This window comes from Mustela nigripes, chromosome 2 (genome assembly GCF_022355385.1).
Source record: "Mustela nigripes isolate SB6536 chromosome 2, MUSNIG.SB6536, whole genome shotgun sequence".
NCBI classification, from domain to species: domain Eukaryota; kingdom Metazoa; phylum Chordata; class Mammalia; order Carnivora; family Mustelidae; genus Mustela; species Mustela nigripes.
Genome location: NC_081558.1, coordinates 31,832,477 through 31,854,373, shown reverse-complemented (window position 1 = coordinate 31,854,373; position 21,897 = coordinate 31,832,477). Strand labels below are relative to the sequence as shown.

The window sequence follows — 21,897 nt, the reverse complement described above, 5'->3', positions numbered from 1 at the left end:
TATATATATATATACATACATACATACATACATATATATATATACACACACACACATATATATATATTCAGAATATATATATATATATATACACATACATATATATATATATACACACACACACACACATATATATATGTACCCCCCCCCCCAGGAAAAATGATTTGTGATTTTTTTTTTTTAAGTTAGATATTTAAAGGGGCTCTGGCCAACACCTTTCCGTAAAAGCTTCAGAACCACTGTTGTAAAATAAAATCTACATGCTAAAATTAAATTAGAAATTTAAACTAAAATAATAACCACTTAGAAACAATATTTACACTTTCTGAAGGATTTTAACATTCCTCCACTGTTAAGGGGTAGAGTACGAACTGAAGTCCCTTATTCAAACATAATCTTTGGTAAAATTTAAAATAATACACCAATAATACACATTCAATTTTTTAAAATACAATACTAATTTTTGTAATTCTTACCCCCTTCTCCAAACAAGTGTTTTAAAATTACTTTAAAGCAACGACCTGTGATAGTTTCTGAACCCCTCTGAAGGGTAGCTGGAGACATTCTCCAGAGAAAAGCACACAAGCACATCAGCTCATTTATGCAGGGGTCCCCTGACACCACTCCACGGCAACTCCGACTATACAGCAAATACAACACCTTCTTATTAGCATATCGGCATTTGAAAGGAAATCTCAGGGCAGAAAGGAGGATCATACATTTTCTTCGCTTAGTAAGACCGTATGTTATCTAGTACTTTCTTAGAAATGGAAAAATGAGTCTATCTCAAAATCAGGTGATTTTTAAAGTGGCTCTTTAAAATTTAGGAACCACACATTACACAAGCATTTTAAAGAATATTCACACACAGGCAAAGTAAATTCCTGGATTTAAGTCCATACAATTTAAACCACAGTAAAGGGTAGTCTCTCACATTAAAATTCTCTGCAGAAATACTAACAGTCTTTGAAAATAACAGACTGATTAGGAAAGAACAGTATTCCCCTGGATATGACACCAGAAGCTCACTGGGGGCAAAACACCTCTTCTGACTGCAGCTTATCACAGAAGATGTCGCATTTTCCGAACTGAAAGCATTCTTCATGGAAACCCAGTTACCCGCTCATTTACAAAATTCAGAACAATCCACAGATCAGCTTCCCTCTGGGTGCAAGAGTCTTATGGGGCCATGCCATGGACCCCAACTCCTGTGCTTACTGGAGAGTTCCCAGTGCCATCTAGGAGGTCACTTACCTTGCATGTCAAAGACCGGGTGCAGGGCTTCTTGGTGTCGAGGTCGATGACCCCACAGTGGATGTCAGGGTCAAACTCTCTTTCTGTCAAAAGCATATAGACATTACCAAGGGCTCATCAAACATTCCTTCCTTTATTTTGAAAACAAAAGGAGAAATCTCGAAACAGACACATTTTTAACTTGAATACAATCTATGACATCACCAATAGAAAAAATCTACAACATGTGAGCCCCACAAAGCAGCAGCAGACCCCACAGAGGGCGGGGGTCTACCGTCATCACTTGACAGAAAAGAGGACGTGCAAATCAGCACTATCTCACCTCTCCATTTGCAAAGACACCCCGAGAAAGCTAGTTTTTTTCCTTTTCTTTTATAGATTTTATTTACTTATTTGACAGAGAGAGATCCCAAGTAGGTAGAGAGGCAGGCAGAGAGCGAGAGGGAAGCAGGCTCCCCGCTGAGCAGAGAGCCCGACGTGGGACTCGATCCCAGGACCCTAAGATCGTGACCTGAGCCGAAGGCAGCGGCTTAACCCACTGAGCCACCCAGGCGCCCCCCGAGAAAGCTAGTTTTACAGTACCTACAGACACGTGCACTTTTAAAAGCAAGAGTGAAGAGGTCAGATGTCTTACTTAAGGATCTTTCTCCTAAAGCTGAAGTTGACCAGCCTTAAAGGGAGGACTTGTAGACAGCAGCCCATCTGTTCCCTCACGAATGCCCGATTAATAGACACAGAAACACTGAGACAAGAAAATGTGAAGTTACCTGATAATCTCTTATTTAAAAATTTCCTGTTATTAGAATTATCTTCAGACTTCTTTTCCAGAGTGGATGGTGCAGGAAGCCCTTTGCCATTCAGAATCTGTCCAGGTGAAGGCAAGGTTGGCTTTGGTATTGAGGAGCAGTTAAGGCCAGGCTTGACTGAGGAACTCACAGTAGCAGGACAGGTGGGCCCCACCGCAGATTTCAGTAGTGTGCCATCCATCTTTGGATGAATCTTTTCCACTTTGACAGAGGGCGTCATGCTATCAGAGAGGGAAGCGAAGCATCAGCCCGAGGGCCCTGAGGCCCCAAGGAAGTGGGGAGCTGGAAGGCAGAGGGCAGAGTCTCCAACTACCCCCATGCGCTGCACAGAGCTAGGCCCCCAAAGGAAACTTTGGAAAATGTGGTGGGACTACCCAGAGAACTCAGGAAGATTCACGATGGTTCAGTCTCTAAGCCCTCCTGGTGAAGCAAAAAAGTCCAGTGGACCATCGGATTTACCTGGTCTTTCGTCATCCAGGACAATCTGACACATGAGGCTATGGGAGACCTACACCTGACACCCAACTCAATTCCTCCAAGAAGCAAAACATGAAAAGGTCTAAAAGGACTGAAGACTATCTGCAAGACCTTTACAGAGTATCTTTTGAGGACTATCATTTTTAAGAAAGGAGTCATCAAAACCAAGTAAAGTGAGTGAACAGAGGAAAGAATAATTGGAACTAGAGAATATGTCCAAGAAATGTCTGTGGGGACATACAAGAATTCAAATGAGCCTAACCACACCTCCGAGAAGAGGTTCTCTGCCCCCGTCAATGAAGGAGACCAATGTTTAATTAGTTAAGTGATGTGTCACTGACAGGATAATTCTCCAGTCTCTGAAAAAAGTTTCTATGACAAGAGCTCAGACATTAAGTGTGTGGCACACAGCTGGTGAGCACCGAGTACCTGGGCCACTAATAAAGAACCGAGTTTTCTGGGAATCTTACGCTCTCATTTGGGTGGCAAATGTTAGTACAAGGCTAACAGTTGGCCTCGACCCCCTCTAAAGCCCAGCTCCATCCAAATAAAGAAGATTGGGATTGATGAGGTTTTATAAACTTTGCTCAGTGAAGTCAGTGCTCAAACAGCTGTTAAGCTGGCGAGTGACTTACACATAGCACTGGCATTTTCTTTGGCTTTCAGACAGGTCCAGGAACGAAAGCCAAGCCTGCTGTACTTGTACTTCTGACAGATGAGCAGAGGCTGGGGGCTTAGCAACCAGGACAAACAGCACCAAACAGCTGTACCTGGAAGAGGCCGACAGCAGCAGAGACGCTGCAAGAAGCCACGGCCTCTCCCAGCTGGCAAGGTCCTTGAGCAGCAGCGGGTGCTAGATGCTGCCCTGAGATTAGCCAGGTTATCAGACCTGGGGACTGAGATGTGGGTCATACCCTCCAAAAGGGAGACAGGCCAGGGAAATGCCACCCACACCAGGGCAGAGGGCTGCCATGACGAGGCAAGACAGGTTTCTATGGAGTGCTTGGGTTGCTCCCTCACATGCCCACAAGGAGCCTGCCAGGCTCCAGACCCACTGTGCAAACATGCCAAAGCCTTGCCTGGAACTGGGGACTTCTTCCAGTCTTCCCAGTCTGCTACTGTGGTGGGAGCCCAAGACTCTGGGGGGAGGAAGCGTTGTTTCCCTATTGCTCTGCAGGCTCCAGGAAATCCTGGAAAAGCATCTAGGAATCACCTCATCTTTTTATTCCTACTGTTATCAATGGCAGCAGCAGAAGCACCAGTGTCCGTTCGTTCACTGTCTCCTGTGGGCCAGACACTACGGCAGGTGCTTGGCGCTACCATGTTAATTCTACAGCTCCCAGGAACTCTGCACCACAGGCTATTCTCACACTGAGAGAGAAACAGCGCTCAAAGCCCTGCAGTTAGGGAAGTGACAGGACGGGCGTGTGAAGCGGGGCCTGGTCTGACTGGAGTGCTCTTTGGTTAGCACTCCTCGACCTTATTACGTTTCCTTCTCCTTGTCTGCAAAATGGGGCTACCACCAAGACCTGCTTCATACGGTTGTTGTGATAATTAAATGACAGGACACAAAGACAGCCAAGTTTCCACAGCTGGCACACGATAAAGAATCAGTAAGTATTAACCTTAACCCAAAGCGGGACAGGGAAACAAAACGAAACATCTATTTGCTTCCCCTCCTTCCCTGCCCCCGAGCAGCCTCTCTTTCCCATTATCTACAAGGCGCTTGGATGCTACTGGGGACACAGTTCCACCTCCTGCAGGAGGCTTCAAGGACTCTCTCGGCCATACTCACATTCTACCATGGGGGACTCTACTTTGCTGAATGGGATGCATTGGCCTGGTGTTCCCCCTGAGCTGGAACTTCTCTTTGGGTGATTTCAGCAACTTGGAACTTAATGAGGATGTGCTTAGAACACCTCCACTGGAAGAACGGCTGCTTCCACTTCCACTGCCACCTTTGCTTTTGGACAGAGAAGGGAAGAAGGAAAATACTGAACTGGGAGGAACAGCCAAAGAAGGCTTGCTGGATGAGCTATGTCTTCTTTCTGAAAAGGAAAACAGGAAGGGGGAGGGAAAAAAAAAAAAAAAAGACACGGTTTCAGGCAAGTCTCCAATGGAATCCTGGAAGAGTCCCCTGAAATCAACACATTTAGGTTCAAATATGCGTCACTAAGTGAAAATATATTTAACTCAGCAGCTTTCAGAAATGGCTTATCTAGGCCCCACAGACTTATTTAGGATTCTAGGAACTGGTCCTTCTGCTTCGGAAACATCTCAGCATAAAGTGGTTTATCATACATAGATAACCATTAGGAAATTAAATAGCCATTCTAAACCTGAGAATATTTGGTTTTTCAGGCTCGAAATAAACTTCACTCCAACTTGCAGGTGGAGAGGCAAGTTACTCACTCATCTGCAGAGCTGTACTAATTGACGCTGCATGGGTCTCTTTCTTCCTTGCTAGCAGAGCATCTTTCCAATTTTTAGAATTGCAAAATGTTAAAAAACAAGTTGTACCTTATTTTTTTTTGTCACTACCCACCAGCATATGACAGCAAATAAGAATGTTTCTAGGGTTATCTTATCATTCTTTAAGAATCTGTTCTGCAATTTTCCAGTGAATCACTTCACCCCCCCCCTTTTCTTTTTAATAATCTCACTCGAGTACAGATGGCATAGCTCTGGTTCACACCACTAAGATGCCAAAGGCATAAGACAAAAATACCACAAATAGCTACGCCTGTTTTTTAAACCAGGAAGTAATTCATGGTTAAATACAGACTATACAGGTTTAGCTGAAAATAAGTCTACCCACTGGAGAATCAGGTTTTCTCTGTGTAAGGCAATCTATACTAAATAAACCGAGAGCTGTTGAAGAACGCTACTATCTGAAACAAGTGAATTATTTAGTAACTTTTATCTACTTAACTACCTAATGATGGTAGCTTAGTGTTGTCAATTAAACTTGCAATTTAAAATGACATGTGGCTTAACTTAAAATGTATGGGATCCAACATTTACTTATCACAATATGGAAGCTAAAGGAATATTTTTAAAAATTTAAACTAGAATCAATGATTATAAGCATCACACAAATGGTTTATTTTTAAAGGTCATTTTATAACAGTCCTGAGCTCTCTGGGAAGCTGAGATGACTTATTTCCCAGAAGGCCATTAGTTCAACAGTGCTTTACGTGGTACTTAAGAACCTACTCTACAGACAAAATTCCAGTTGTCCAACTAGACCACACCAAGGCCACAACAATGTTAGGATGGCTAACTGGATAGTGATTTTTAAGTGCTTTCCCCCCCCCTCTAATGAAAGTTGTGTGTATGGGAGGGAAAATTAAAATAACTTAAGTTTATTAATTTTCTAAATTTGGCATCTGAGAGGTTCCCTCCCCACCCCGTCTTCTAATTTAGTTCCTCTCTCCTCTGTGATCCCCAAACACTGTCTGAGGATCCTTCCAAGCACCAGCACTTGTCAGCCAGGACTGTAAAAATCGGTTTCCAGTTCTGCCACCTCCCCTTGGATGGCGAGGCTTCCTGTCTGGGTCATCTCTTTCCCTCTGAGGCACAGCACAGAGCAGACCTTCAATTAACATTTTCAACTATTGGTACAGGTTTTCTTGTCAGGAGGAGTGACTGCCAATCACTCCAATGGTTCTCAACCTTGGCCACACACTGGTGTAACATAATGGGCTTTAAAAATGCTGATTCCCAGCCCCCGAGATTCTGATTTCACTGGTTTGGGGTGTGGTCTGGGCATCCAGACTTTGATAAGCACCCCTATGTGATTCCACTGTGCAGTCAAGGTTGAGAGCCTTCCTCATACTAGGCTAATGCTCCAGAACCATTAGACATGGCTGAGTAAGTTAACATTTGTAGAGCACTGAGAGCGCTGCCTAGCCATGGCACTCTCTATCAGGGTCTATTAAGTAAAGCTCACAGTTACTACCTGCAGTGCTTTCCAGACTTTGATCAACTGCAAACTATTTTCATCATTCTTACCAAAGCCACATAAGATACTCTTTTTTACTGGACATTTTTGTTTAAACGATCACCTCTCCTGTTCTGTCCTCCTCCTCAGCCAGCATTAACCGGTCTCTCTTAGGGGGGCATCACTGGTACTTTGGACAGGAGAATTCTTGTACAGGATATCAGGATAACTAGAAGTCCTGCCCCCTATCCCTAATCACCAGCAGTGTCCCTCTGCTGGGGGCAACCTGAAACTACCTTCCAATCCATTTTTACATCACCCAGTATGAAGCACAGAACCACCTTCGACTGAGAGCTATTTCTCCAAGCAAGAGTATCTACTGAACAGGTTTTGATAAGCTTATTATATATATTTTCTGATATATCTTAAAATAAATATTAAAATATTCCTCCAAGTTCATCCACAGCAAGCTTGTACACTTCTGGTGGAAGCGCACTAAAGGAATAATACCATGTTTCTGCTAGGAAGAGGGAGCAAAACCCCAACTACAATTTTTACTTTAACGAAGCGCACTCTCTTTTTACTATTCTCTGGGGATTAGAATTCTTAGCATGTGTCTTAGAGTAAATGTGATACATTTTCTCTTGATAACCAAATGAGGTAAATAACATTGTCAATCTAATTCAATAGTTATGCTTATTTGGAGAAAGCAAATTTATTCTAAAGTCACTGATACACTAAGGAATGAATTGAGCATAATGAAATATTGCACTTGCTTTTGCAAGATTTCATCTGCAAAAAGCACTACGTCAATGCAGAAAATTACACCTGGCTGAACGGAGCCACGTGGGCATACACAAAACACACCCCTCTTCCCAAACATCTACCATCCACTCCAGGCCGCCCTGGATGTGAGGAGCCACACCCACACACAACCGGTGCTACAACTTTCCCTCAATTTCAGAAAACCTGCCGTCCACTACTTCCCAAGAGCTCGCAAGCTGCAACCCTTCCAAAACCTACTTTCAGAAGCAAATGTCAGGTCGTTTTCTTGTATTTACCTACTCTTAACCATTTAATCAATGTAAAACTGTGCTACCATTTTTGTTAGGTTCCTATTCTTTTTTGGGTTCCTATCCTTTTTATCAGTAGTAAAGTTTTGAGTGTTGTACCCATAACCCCATTTTCCCAATGCGCCTCATGTGGATTGCATTACACAATTTTGCACAGCACAGTAATTTCTTAGGAATGCATGCTGTGTGACAGCAGAACTGACTGTAACTTCAAGCTTCTCCTTCTATTTCTCTATTCCCATCATAGTCCATTGCTGCCATTTTCTTCAGCTAACGCTTCTTTTCTAGTCTATTAACTCTGATATGGGATTTTGCACTAGAAAAATCAAGCATCAAAGTTTCCTAACATTAGAAGTCAGCTGATGTATCGACAACACTTCAAAAAAATTGTATTTTCTACTTCAATAATAAAGGCTATTTAGAAGCTAAGAATGGCAATCTATCATGTGAATTTCTTTCATTTACTTAAAACTTGAAACCAACTTGTGTGATGTGTGCGTGAGTATGCGTGTAACAAATTCTGGCTGAAAAGGGCCAGCTCAAATCCTTGTCATGCTGCTGAATTAAGCTGTTCCTTCACATCATGGTCTGGTAACTTATTCTCTGGAAAGGGCGGTATCTGGCTTACTTACCCTCTGCAAGAAGCAAAGAGGAAAAAACAAATTTAATTACAGCTGAGTTGGACTCTCCTCATCCTTTCACTGTGGGCCTTTATTTTTCTTAAGATTTTAAACTGGACTTGAAAAAAAAAGTGTTTGTTCCTAGATCAAAAGAGAAATGGGCAAGTTACGGGTAGGGTTAGGGACCTTATATTAAGTGGGCAAACTGGTGGCCAGATGCTAAGCATAACTGCGGTGTGGTTTGGTGAGGAGTCCAAGTTGAGTTTTCAAAGCACTCCTCTCTCCAGGGTCTGGCACCAGCTCAGACAAAGCACACTCTCTTATCCCTGAATGAGGAGGGCACTTTGAATGGCTCCAGCAGAAGGGAGAGATAATCAGGCAGACCAACAGATAGACAAATACAGATACTGGAAACACAGAACAGAGACCCAGTGGCATCAGGGGTTTGGGTTCGACGGGGGAGATACACAGATGTGGAGAAAGAGTTAACAAGTAAAGAGGAAGGAAGGAGGGAGAGAGAAAGAGACCACATGCAAGGAAACAAAGAGAAGAGGCACTGGGCTTTTTCTCCCCCTGTGGCTTGAACGTGTGCGACCACTGAACGCAATGGCAGGATACTGGGAAGGATAAGGCAGAGGACAGCTCTCTTTAAGTCTTCCAAAATGCAAAGCAACCAAGAATACTAAGCTTGCAATCTGGGATTCATGCTGAGGTTTAAAAATATATGTAAGTACATGCTGACACCCAGGTACAAACCAAATAGGAGTTCAAAGCAAATAATTAGACCTTTTTAAGTCATAAATAAATGTGCTTTGGAAATAACTAAAAATAATTTATATGTACAAGCGTCAAAGTTAGGACACAAACCTTAAAAAGCTGTCAAAGCAAACTGTAACTTCAAACCATTCACGGTGGAAATAAAAATTTACAAGGGGGTATATCAAATTTTAAGCAGTTTTCCCTGGATTAGTGTCTATTTTTTTGAAAATTTTTGTATATTGTTTTCTTTTTCTACAACAGCTACAGTTTACTTGATTATACTTATAAAAAATCGGGGCATTTCATGTGGTGCTCTAGCCTCAGTCTCACACACGCCAGATTACATCAAGGCGTATTATTGTTCATGAGCAAAGAGTCCATCTGTCCCATTCTCAGGGATCATCATGTAAGAGCAGGCAACTAAGAGCTACTAGACCACTTTACAGTCTTATTTTTGCTCAGGGCTCTTTTATTAATGTTTTATAACTCAACCAACCGACTGATTAGAAGTCTCACCTTCAACAACGTCAACAATAGCAACCACTGTTTACTGGGCAGAAACCACGTGTCAGGCACTATGCTGCGTAATTTACAGAGGTTATCTCATTCAGTCCTGACCATCTTTGTACAAAGCAGATACTGTTATGATCCCCACTTCCAGATAAGGAAGCCAAGGCTTTAAAGGACTCATGACGGTTGCCCAACATCACCCAGCTAGTTAAGAGGCAGAGTTGGGATACAATCCCAAGCAGGTTGACTCTAGCATCCAGGCTGGACCACACCATAACCCACGTGCCCTGACATGGAGTTATTAGCAAGCCATAATTCGTGGTCCGAAGGCAGGCAGAAGAGAGGGGCGAAGGTGAGGGTTGGGACATATAATAGTGGGAAGCCCCTCTTCCCAGGTGCTCAGGAAAAACAGGCTAACTGCCAGCACAAAAGGCTGCAGAGGCTAAACACAAGGTCAAGACTGAATTTCAGTGAATTCAGGATAAGGATCCAGAATCCGTTTAAGTGAAATCCAGGTATTTTGGATTTTACCTTTCCATTATGCAAGCTGCTATCCTAAAGATTAGCTATGCCCATCAGCCTGTGCAGCTTTCTCTTTTGCTCAGGGGAATTTTAAAGCATCAGAGATAGTCTGAAGAGTGAATTCTGGTACAAAGTATCAGGGAGAGCTGCCTTTCTGGCTGAAAAGAAACATTTCACAAAGTTCCCAAATGACTCTGTTTTACTATAAGAACCATCAGGAGGGGCAGCAAATACCTGTTGTATAGGATTAAGCTGGCCCCCTCTGGACCAATACAACGCATGCTTCTTGTCACTCTCTGGTCTCTGGAGGTCATGGTGGCCTTTCCAGCTGAGGCTCAGGGCTGTTGGGCACAGTCTTGATGTGGGCTAAGTAACTAACCAGCCTGAAGAGAACCCAAATTAAAATAAAAAACGCTTTTTTATAGATCCCCTGAAAGGGCAAGAACTTCGGAATCAAGAGACAGATGGGTTCAAAGCCTCTGCCACTGACCATATAGGTAACGCTAGGCGATAACCTGATTCCACCTACCTTGTTAACCTCTTCATCTGCTGTGCCTACTCTGCAGGGCTATTGGGGATTAAACGATGGAGAGTTATAGAGCCTGCAGACAGGGACGATCATGGACCGGCACCGGGAAGTCAGCAGGCACCAAGGCAAATGACACCTGTCAATTCAGCTAATGCCAGTTATAGACTTCTGTGAGAAAGGTGTGCTGATTACCGAAGCAGGCAAAAATCACTTACTCTTAAACCTAACCCACTGTAAGTTACCTTCTCTGGTGTGGGACAGGGGTAGGCTACGTATCTAGTATGTATGTCAGTCCAGGAAGAGATTAAGCTCTTCTCCTAAAAGCTCAGAGGACCAACTTTTAAAATTTACTTAAAAATGAGTAAATTTACACTAACCAAAAAGAATGCTCATTCAAGCTGAAGTTATTTTATCAATAAAAGGTTGGCTCATTTTTGACAGAAATGAGTCATTCGGGAAGAACTGCAGGGGAATGGCATGGAGTAAAGTGAAGATCAAGTCTCAAATTCAGCTTTATAGATCCAAAGATGGAAATTTTAGGCCGATTATTGAAGAAAGGATTCCTAAAACTCATAAATTTTTCTCTAAATGAAACTGACACTTTTGGATAGATTTGGTCAGATAAGGTTACAAAGAGTGTGTACTCTGTACAGAAAGGCCTTGTGAAAAAATACCAATCTACACTTCAAGCACGGTATGGTTCCATGGGGTCTCTGACAGCCCCATCCCATTAATACTCTACAACTATCCCTTTTAAAGCAAGGATATTTTAATAATCAAGCTTGTACATGGCTATAAAATGTTAAATGCACATGTATGACCATTTGGTCAGGCATAGCAAGTAATAACTGCACAGAGCAAAAGGCACAGTTTGGAAACTTCCAGTCATTCATTAAGCAGGCCCATCACAAAATTTATTAAGTTTTTTATTTTAACATCCAGGTGGGAAAATAACCCTAATGTGCTTATCATCCAGCTCCCAATTAACCCAAACTGTCATACTTCACTTTCAGACAGCCAAAGACGACTCATGAGGTGTCACGTCAATCAGCATCAAGGAACTATAAATCAAGACTACATAAACATTTTTCAACTCTCAGAGCATCTTCCTTGCACATTTCCTTTGCTCCACATCAGGGTCTTCTCTAGACTTTTGTCATTCAAAGCTGAATTCCATTCTGTATCTTTCATCATTTCTACACATTACCTAGATTATTGTCTATTTACTCTATTTTTCAAAATTCAGCAGCTGACCAGGCATATGTTATTTCAGCGTTATCCTAAGCATTGTCAGTAAAACCAGGGCTTTGTGTCTGACACAGCAGTTATCTATTTTTTTCCTAATAAGTATTAAAAAAAATACTTGGCATACTATCTAAATTCACAGCGTGGATATGAAATCATTGCATGTGAACATGAAGCTTTTAATGTCTTCTCACTACTTTCATGATGAACTTTTCCTCTGTAAGTTTTCTTCTTCTTGTCTAACTGCACTCTCATGTGTCTGACCAGCAAACACGGCCTTACCCCACTTCCTGTCCTCACAGTCTCTTTAATTCTCAATCTGCTTTTTCTTTGATCTGACTTCTTTAGGATCTCCAGACACTCAATTAGACTACTCCAGAGAGAGCCGGGTGTAGTCCAATGCTAAAAAGAAAACAAGTCAATCCGTGAAACTATCCCTGGAATAATCAACTCTCAGGTTGGGGAATCCAGAGTTGACCTCTGAGAGGCAGTGCCTCAACGGACGATCGGCCAACACTGGAGCTGGGAGGCAGACTCCAGAAAGCATGCTTAGGTGGGTTACAAATGGCACTGAAAAACAGGGAGAAGAAAAAGTCTTTACCACAAAGCACTCAGCATCATTTCCACTAGAGAGATTTAATTGAAAAGGATGATTTCAACACTGGCTGCCCTAACAAATTAGTCTCCAACAGCGACTTTTGCCAAACACGTTTCTCCTCCCCCTAATGCAGAGGTGCTTTTAAATTAAAACATAAGGGGAAAGTGCAGAAAAGAGAGTCATTTACAGCACTTGGGCCACTTGAAACAACTTTTCACCAAAGGTCTATAATCAAATTATCAAGCTCTTCAAGTCAGTGCTTTATGACGGAAATAAAAGGCCCACTAAAGTACTCGGGGCTTTTCCCCGTCTCCGGGCAGGGTGCGCACTTGCAGCACCCCCATTCACGCTAGCTGCATGAAAGAGAACAGATCACAAAGGGCAGATTACAAGGGAGAACGACTCCGACTCCAGTGGGGGAAGGGACAGGCGTGAATGGATTGTAAATAATGTTGCTAAGAAGGGAGCAGAAATATGGCAACTTCAAATAATCCTCTTGCCAGGAATTCTTCCCATGGGGAGGGACTGTTCTTTCTGTACTTTGCTTTTAAGCGTGTGAGAAATATGAAAACCTTAACTGAGTGTCTGGGGGTACTCCTCCCCTGCCATCCCAACTAGTAGCTCTTTGCAAACATTGTTTAAATGTTTGAATTTTAAAATTCAAGTACTTTATTAGAGGGGATGAAATAAGAGAAAGAGGAGGCACTGAATGGTTAGCACAGGAGATCACCTTGGTTGTGAGTACAACTTCGTTTCTTCATAATCACTGTCATAAAACAGCTGGTTTTAAGGAACAGTGAATGGTCCGAATGACCAGTTCACTTCCTGACGGGGGCCTTTCCTATGCTTCTGTGACTGTGTTTAAGAAGCAGACTCAGTGCTGAAGGTTATCATCATTATCTCACACAGGCATGCACAGATGTTTTCAGTGAAAGTACCTTTGGGGGAAAAGGCTGAGGCTGCCTTGAGCAAAATACAGCCACCAAACTCTACTTCTGCTGCCACCATTTCTGACTACAGGCTATCGCGCCACGAATGACATGCTGGCTGACACTTCTACGATGCTAACAGTCATAAGGACTTTTCTCTGCTGTACTCAAGGAGCACAGTGTTACCCAAAAGATGCTGGCAGAGTACAGCAAGCCATCACCCTGCCTGAACAAACATGATCTCCCCAAGAGATGCACAGCACTGCCCCCAGATCCAGTCCTCCCTCTCCCTCCCTCGCTCTCAGTTATCAGTGACTTGAAAAATCTGCATTCCTCAGGTATCAACACGTGAGAAGAAAAAAGAGCCAGAATCAAAAATCAACCAGTCTCCAGCTACGTCTGATTTAATCCTTCACTGGTTAGGGAACAAGGCATCCTACAGCCCGGTGATTTATCATTCCAAGTTTAGTCTTCCAATTTGTTACATACCACATGCAGTTCAATCATCAACATACTCAGTCCTTACCCAAACTTCTCTGTAGTCCTATTTTGGGCCTACATCCCAAATGAAAGATACAAGGCTATCATCAAAATGTAAAAAGGGAATTAAAAAAAAAAAGTATGCCTTTGCCACTCCAATCCAAATTTTAGACACACACACACACACACACACACACACACACGAAGAGACAGAATTAAAGGAACCTGGTAAAACTTTAAAAATTCAAGTTCTCTTTTTCATTGTTTTTGTTTGTTTTTTAAAAATGAAAACTGCTGTGCAGGAATGCCCACAGGGAACACTGTCTATCCAGGCTGAAAAGGAGTAGCAGGTCCAAAGTGCAATGGAATGACAGCACCATCTGCCACCAAGAGCTATACTGAGTCTAAGTCACATCCTTATTGCTATTTCCCCCTAATTTTGTATCCTTTTAATTTCACTTTATTCTGGATGGGGAAGGGAAGCAAACAGTGAACAGGGGAATGACAAAAAACTCAAACTCAGAGCACAACCCCCAAAGCCTTCTTCATTAAGCACTCTGTTAATAAGGAATGGGTGATTCATTACTTAACAATGCCAATGTTTTCAATGGATCTGTAGCACACATTTTTTCTTTTGTAAAGAGAAACAATATCTGTCCCACCTTCAGGATGGAGCTAACAACTAATGAACATCAAAAGCGATATTCAAAAACGAAACCACGAACAGCAAAAGTGAAACTGCCTGACAAGAGACAGTTTAAAAAAAAAAAAATCTTAGGGAATTAATAGGAATTTGATTAAAGGTTTAAAATCTGCCTATATTTACAGCCCTTCAAACTGGTAGCTAAATTTCAACCTCAATTAAAATCACACGGTCAAGCTCATTACTGCAAGAAGTCATGAAATGTGAATCCAGGGAAAAGTCAAGCACTCCTCTGTCACCTCGCCCCCTGCTCAGCCAGGGAAGCACAAGACGGGGCTACTTTGAGAACAGACTCCCAACACAGCCAGAATCAGCTGAACTGCACTGGCTACCTTGATAACACAACTAAAAAAAATCGTTCTTTCTGCCAGTCAGTATGTAATTAAAATTTTATACACTCAATTTAAGTTACTGAATGACTTTCCAGGGCTACTGTTTATATTTTGAAGTTGTTCTTCCTCTTGACAGTGTTCTGTTTGAAACTTTGCTGTGGATTTGAAGTATCTGACAAAACAGCTTTCAAACACATTCTACAGGAAACACTATGAACTGCCTGTCACAAAACCTCACTTACCACAAGTGAGATAAAAAACAAACAGTTAAAGCGTGTCACAGCGTTCCTCCATTTTTAGAGAGCCGCGTAACTAATGCTTTCCCTGTTTTGAGATACGGGAACTGTTTGGTGCAAACCTCAGCATTTTGTTGGAGTTAATAACAAGCCAGACTCCTGTCTGTGTTTGAACTTTGTCCAGACCACTCAAATGACATTTCAGAATGGCTCCCGTGAACGGCCTGCAGCGGCTAATCCCCCTTTGTTGCGATCACCCACTCAGCTCCACTAGCTCTGCAGAGCTCTCTCCCTCCACCACTCCAGCAACGTACAGCTCAGGGCCTGCTGGCAGGGGAGGCCAAACGCCAGGAGGAAAGAGGCCTGCACGAACTCTTTTCCATGTAACGTTAGCAAAGACCTAACCCACCTCCCTCACGCTCATCCACAACTGGGCCCGGAGCCAAGCCCAGCCTCTGGAAACTGCCTCAGAAAACTTACCCAGTGGAGCTTTCAGCCCTCGTGCGGAAGGGCTGTTCTGGAGAGGCTTCTTGTCACCTTCCATTCACAGAATCTGGTTGTGCTTCATTGCACACTTGCTACTGCAAGCTTGCATCATGACTTGGGTCTGCCCACCAACTCCAAATATGCTCCATGTTTGGTCTTATGTAACATTTGCTACTACTGTAAAAGCACTTGAATTACAAAGGTCCTGGCAGATCAACAGAAAACAAGGGGTGGAGTCTAATTTCATCTAATATGGTCATACAAGGCGTCCTGGCTGGTGTAAATCAATCCTTCTATTTGAAAGGCAACTGGCCAAAACTGTGCAAGATGGAACTTACGAATTTAACCTGCTAAACTGTGAATTTTCTCACATTCTCATTTTTCTGAATACCTTGAAATGCATGCCGCTGCTACCAGGTACATTAGAAAACTTAGATGATTCTTTATGCAGCCTACATTTTAAGCCTCCATAGACCTAGAAGTTTTAAAGTTAATACATCTCTATAAAAATCAGCAGCCTCTCTCAACATTTTAGTTCCCCATGATCTATACTTAAAATAATTAAAAGTTGTCATACTGAAGCTTACTTTTCCTTCCTCAATCTAGTAACAAAAATCTTAACCAATTTTCTGTGCATTTTTGTAAAATACATCTAATTTCAGAAGAATATACATCTTATTGCCTGGAGTTTGGTGTTCAATCATTACATGACTGACTAACACACTTTTTATACCTTTAATTCAAAAACTTCTCTCCCCGGTGGCTCTTTATAAACACTGTCTTCCTGGTCTGTTTCCCTATCTCAGACCCTATCTCTCCCCACAAAGCTACCCCCCTTTCCTCAATCCCCAAATCTTACTGTCAAATAGACATGGAAAAAAATGGCCAACCAATCAGAGTTTTATGATGATAAAGGCTGCATACATAAATAGACTCGGATGCCTGATAGTTGAGAATGAACACTTTTAAATGTCAAAAGGAGGGGAGAAATTCCTCTACAGAATCCCATCACCCCATAGAGAATATTTGGCAAGAAGTCATGAATTACATGTGTGGAAAAGATTTGGCCTGGAAGGGGTGGGAGTCATGAGGCATAGGAAATGGTTTCTATTAGACCAGACACAAATTCTAAATTTACTCTAAAACAAAAGAACAGTAGCCATACTGCTTTATTTTCACGGCAAGCATGCAGATCTCAACCAAGGCAGCAATATTAAGATCCAGAGGGTTTTCTGAAACCTACTTTCTTCCCCCCAGACTTCTTATAGTCACATTCAAACAATGCAAAACTATGGTGGTCCTTAAAAGATGCCAGAACACCAGGTAAGGGGCATCAGCAGGTCTCAGAAGCCCAGGATGAGAAAAATCTTCCAAAAGCTTAGCAAAAATAAGAAGTTTAGGTTAAATTGCCAGAGGTGTTCTTATGCTAGAAGAAAAAATTCCATTGCTATCCTACCTGATTGCAACAGGTCTTAGCATTGTTCCCTATACCCACCCGCCCTCCCTAAGGGGCAGCTGAGGAGTCTCCTTGATGTCATCGTCCACAGGGCACAACTGAGATAAGAGGCCCTTTCTCAGACTAAGCCTCAGTTCCACATCACTGCACCTGTCAGGCCAGACCCCAGAGTCCTCGCTGTTCTCCCAGCACAAATGCTTGCCTTTCTAATGTTCCCTTTTGTAAATGGCGGTAGGGCAAAGGGGGAAAAAAAATCCTTACAAACCCCAACTGATCCATGAGGTCTGAGAACCAAATCTTATCTGTAATTCTGATGAAAACCAGGGTGAATTTCAGCAAACATTCTTAATTGCTACAAATACATATCTATGTTTAATTTCACAAATAGATGACCCTTGAACAATGTGGGGGTTAGGGGAGCTGACCTCCCATACCCCACAGTTAAAAATCCATCTAACTTTTGACTCCCCCAAAATTTAACTATGAAAAGCCTCCTATACCGATGGGAAGCCTTACTGTTAACATAAAGCTAACACATATTCTCTATGTCATACATATTACATACTGTAACGGGAAAAGAAAATGTTAAGAAAATTATAAGGAGGGGCACCTGGGTGGCTCAGTGGGTTAAAGCCTCTGTCTTTGGCTCAGGTCATGATTCCAGGGTCCGGGATCGAGTCCCACATTGGGCTCTCTGCTCAGCAGGGAGTCTGCTTCCTCCTCTCTCTCTGCCTGCCTCTCTGCCTACTTATAATCTCTGTCAAATAAATAAAGAAAATCTTAAAAAAAAAAAAAAGAAAATACATTTATAGTACTATACTATATTTACTGTAAAAACCATGGATAAATGGATAAAATCTGCACAACTCAAATCCATGTTGTTCAAGGTCAAGGGTTAATTGCAAACAAGAGAGAAACAATTCAAACTTTTTTTTTTTTTAAAGATTTTATTTATTTATTTGACAGAGAGAGATCACAAGCAGGAAGAGAGGCAGGCAGAGAGAGAAGAGGAAGCAGGCTCCCTGCCGAACAGAGAGCCCGACACAGGCCTCGATCCCAGGGCCCTGAGATCAAGACCTGAGCCGAAGGCAGTGGCCTAACCCACTGAGCCTTTAAGATCTATATCCAAAAAGGGATGAATGATAGCGTAAGCCAGGAAAATATAATTTTGTACAGTAAAAGTATATATAAATATACAAAAAAGGGGCATAAAGCTTTAGATCAAATTTTTAAACACACACACATTTTCCTCTCTGAATGCCCCAAGTAAAATGTTAAAGCAAATACTTAAATACCTCTTTGTTCTGCTTGGACAGCATTCTTACTCTATTTTCTACAAACCAGCCCCCGATAGCCTACCCAAATAAAGTTTATTTTGATACTAAATTTCCCAACGATGGCTCATATTTAAGTGTCTAGGTCTGAGGACATGGTCATATTTCATTTTTCATATGGAAAAAAAATTCAAAGACTACAGCCTAAAAAAAGACTGCAGACTAAAATACAATTTTAATAGAGAAACACTCATGCCTCACAGACCAAAAATTCTAGGTATCGCCTGTGTCGTGGATGGTTTGTGTTCATCAATTTTATGCTGATGCACAAAGGGAGTCCTGAACTGACAAAATTCTTCTGTGAATGGGCCTGCTCCCAGCAAATGAGCACACCAGCAGGAGCCAGGAAGGGCAGCGCCTCGAGGCTTCGGCTGAGGGGCAACCGGCCCTCAGTCTCCTCACTTGCAGTCGTGTGGCCTCAGCCAAGAGCCTCGCATCTCGCAGGGTCTGTGTCCTAGAAAGTGCTAGGATGGCCTCTCCCGTGGGGCTGCGGCGAGAAGGAAGGAGGTCATGCCCATCATGCAGAGCCCGGCACCGCTTCTGTGCTCCATACAGGTTAGCTCATAGGAGCGGAACCAGGGAGAAATTAGACGGCGGGCATCATTGCAAAGGGAGAGGGAAGAGGAAAAAGAGGTTCCTGCTACCGAAATAAGGGACGTCCCCAACACAGTTTGGAATTTCCTAAGTCAAATCTCAGAGAGGCGGGCAGGTGTCATGTGGTGTTCAGTAGGCCCCAGCAGGCTGCAGGCAGTGGGGAAAGGCTGTGTTGCGGTCACTGGTGGTAGCCCGTTCTCTAGCTTACAGGAGCGCAAGTCTCCAGTGACTCTACTTCAGTGTCTCAGCAGGCCGGGCAAGTTATAATTGGCCTTAATTGGCACTTACAGGAGCTTTAACATTCCTCACCTGCTGCCAAGGAACACTTGAAAGAGGGAGAAAGTATTTTCAAACTTGGAAATACCAAACGATTCATTCAGCTGTGGGCCTGGAAGCCTGCTATCCAGAATCAGATTAGCTTCACCAAGAAACGATGCGATGTTATTATCCGGGGCTCGTTAGGTACTCACGCCGGATTAGGAGAGGTGGAAGATGAAGCTGGAATGGGGGAAATTCACCTTGGGGTCCAGTACCATGCAACAGCCTTCCTTGGGCCGGCATCCTCTGATCCTCTGGTGGATGGCTTTTCAGAACTCAGCCACACTTCATGTGTGTATCTCTGTTCAATTGTTCCGATTGTTCAAAGGCAGGCAAATAAAGTAAGTATAACCTCATGGCCTGATTTACAGAGGCTTTGTAAACCACAGTCTGACCTCAGTCCAGCCATTCAGTATTTGATACACAAAGTGAACACTGTTAAAAGGTGACTGATCACACCAAATGCAAGTGGGATAATGAGATCAGAATAAAACGTCTCACAACAGATTAAATCCTTGTTCCTGCAATTGAATTCACCCAAAACTGTTATTTTCTAGGAGCCTACACATTTGACAGAGAGGAATCCCAGCCGAGCAGACCTAGTTTTCTCTCCTAAGGTAAATTCCAAGGATGATGAATAGAAATTTCCCACAGATGCCAGGAAAATTGCCTGTAATTACTCAAATGAGTTTGTTTTTTATTTAATCATTGCTCGTTCTGAAAGATCTCTTTGCCTCATATTATTCCATATTACTCAAATTCAGAAGATATGTGCTAACACTGGTAGTAAAAAAGTCTGTGCTTGTTTCAGAAACTTGGTTCAAAGTCGAATTACAATCAATCGTGTGTGTGTGTGTGTGTAAAACACTTTTAAGACGCTTTAGCAAAAGAAACTGAATTTCAGAAAGATAAAACAACTACTCCTGATGGTGATACTTTCATATATGCCTAGTAAATATGAAGCACTGCAGCCTTTGTGGAAAACAACTTAGTAATAGCTATTAACAATGCCTATCAATATCCTTTCTGACCCAGGAAGCCCTTCCTGAGACTCTAATAGAAACAAAGCCACCAGTAGTTAAGGACACATGTGGCAGGCGGGTTACTGTCGCTTTGTTCCTGGAGGCAAAAAGCAGGAAATAGGTTTATGTCCACAGACAGAGGGCTTCGAGGAGGAAGCTACTACCCAGCCACACCTTAGCATAGTAAGCAGCCAGTAAAAAGAGGGGATTAGCATTATCCTGGCCTGTGAATGAATTCCCATGTGGTACTGTTGAGTAGAAAAGCAGCAGAAGTGTGCATATTAGAATCCATTTTTCAGAAAACTATGACCAAAAGTCCCTACTAATAAAACATAGGATTATATGTATTCATATAGATTTATGAGCATTAGAAAAAATTTAGATGTATACTAAGTTATGTACTAATACTGTACCAAGTTACATAGATGGTTTGCAGAAAGAGAAGACTGTTACAGTTGGAAAGAGCGAGTAGGGAGAAAGAGCCAACAAGATAAGAAAAAAGTAGGCTGAATTGAAAATAGTGTATTTGCGATGATCACATTTGTGTATCTATATAAAAATATGATGTTTATATATTTGATATATTCATGCATCATTCAAAAAAATCCATAGAGAAACTAATTTAACCAATTTCTGTACTAAAAAAATGCACTGTGAAAGGAGCTGAAGAAGAATTTAGACAGCACTACATTCTGGTGTTACATCAAACAAGCATTTCCTGATTAGGGCTCCCATTTCATTTGTTTGGCTAAGCTGACTGAGAATCAAGTAGCACAACTGAACACACGGAGAAAACAGGCCTATTAGCTACTCTGGCAAAACAGTATTTTAACATTCTAAAGATCATCCCAAAGCTTCAATATTAGAAATTCTAATAATCTTTTGAAAATATCAAGAATATAAAGCAATAAACAAATTTTATTCCAGAGTTTATTTCTGACCCTAGAAGACTACAGATCAGAAACTCGATCATGTGTGATCAGGGGCTTACTGCTTGTATTTTAAGTTTCAAAACTGAGATAATTACTTTCCCTGATCTCCCCCGCCCCCCCCTTTTTTTAACTTTCAAAAACACAAGAGGAAAAGGTACAAAATTTCTTTGACGTTCAATCTGAGAACTGTTGTATCAATAACAAAACATAGAAGTAAACCTAAAGACTGGGATTTCTGTATACACAATGTGTATATGTGTGTATATACAATGTGAAATGAGAAAGCCAAGAGCTAAGTTAAGCCACTACTCCCTTGCCCCAAACTCGTTTGTTTTATGGACTTGGACTAGCATATGCATGGCAGGAACTATTCTAGCCAGGTAGTAGGTGTTACAGCATAAAGAAGCAATAAAAACTCCCTCTTCTGGTCATATGTAAGACCACAGCTGAACAGGGTTGAAATAGCAGGTGTCTGAGTGTCGTAACCAGTAAACACACACATTAGTCTTGTGAAGTGACTCAGGAAAAACACCTTTTAGCAAATATCACTAAAATGCAGTTTTATATACTGAAATAACTCCTTTAAAATCTGAAGCACAGCCATCCTGATGATTTCTATATATAGTAGACAGGTCAAAAAAACCACTGGTGAATAAACAGTATTCATTTCCTGATTGATTAATGCTGCTAGAAACCCACATTTTCACTGTCTTATCCTGGTGACGCAAATCAGAACTGC

The 21,897-nt window shown here is 42.1% G+C and overlaps 1 protein-coding gene across 2 annotated transcripts in view; it reads right to left on the bottom strand.

The window, feature by feature from the left end:
• The window catches only part of ATXN7 (ataxin 7), a 143,893-nt gene that overhangs the window by 18,546 nt on the left and 103,450 nt on the right, over positions 1-21,897 (bottom strand). For both annotated transcript variants that reach the window (XM_059390092.1, XM_059390093.1), the window contains 3 exons: positions 4,333-4,585; positions 2,022-2,281; positions 1,255-1,337 (listed from right to left, as the gene is read on the bottom strand). In XM_059390092.1, coding sequence (XP_059246075.1) covers positions 1,255-1,337; positions 2,022-2,281; positions 4,333-4,585 — 596 coding nt within the window. The remainder of the gene's footprint in view (positions 1-1,254; positions 1,338-2,021; positions 2,282-4,332; positions 4,586-21,897) is intronic.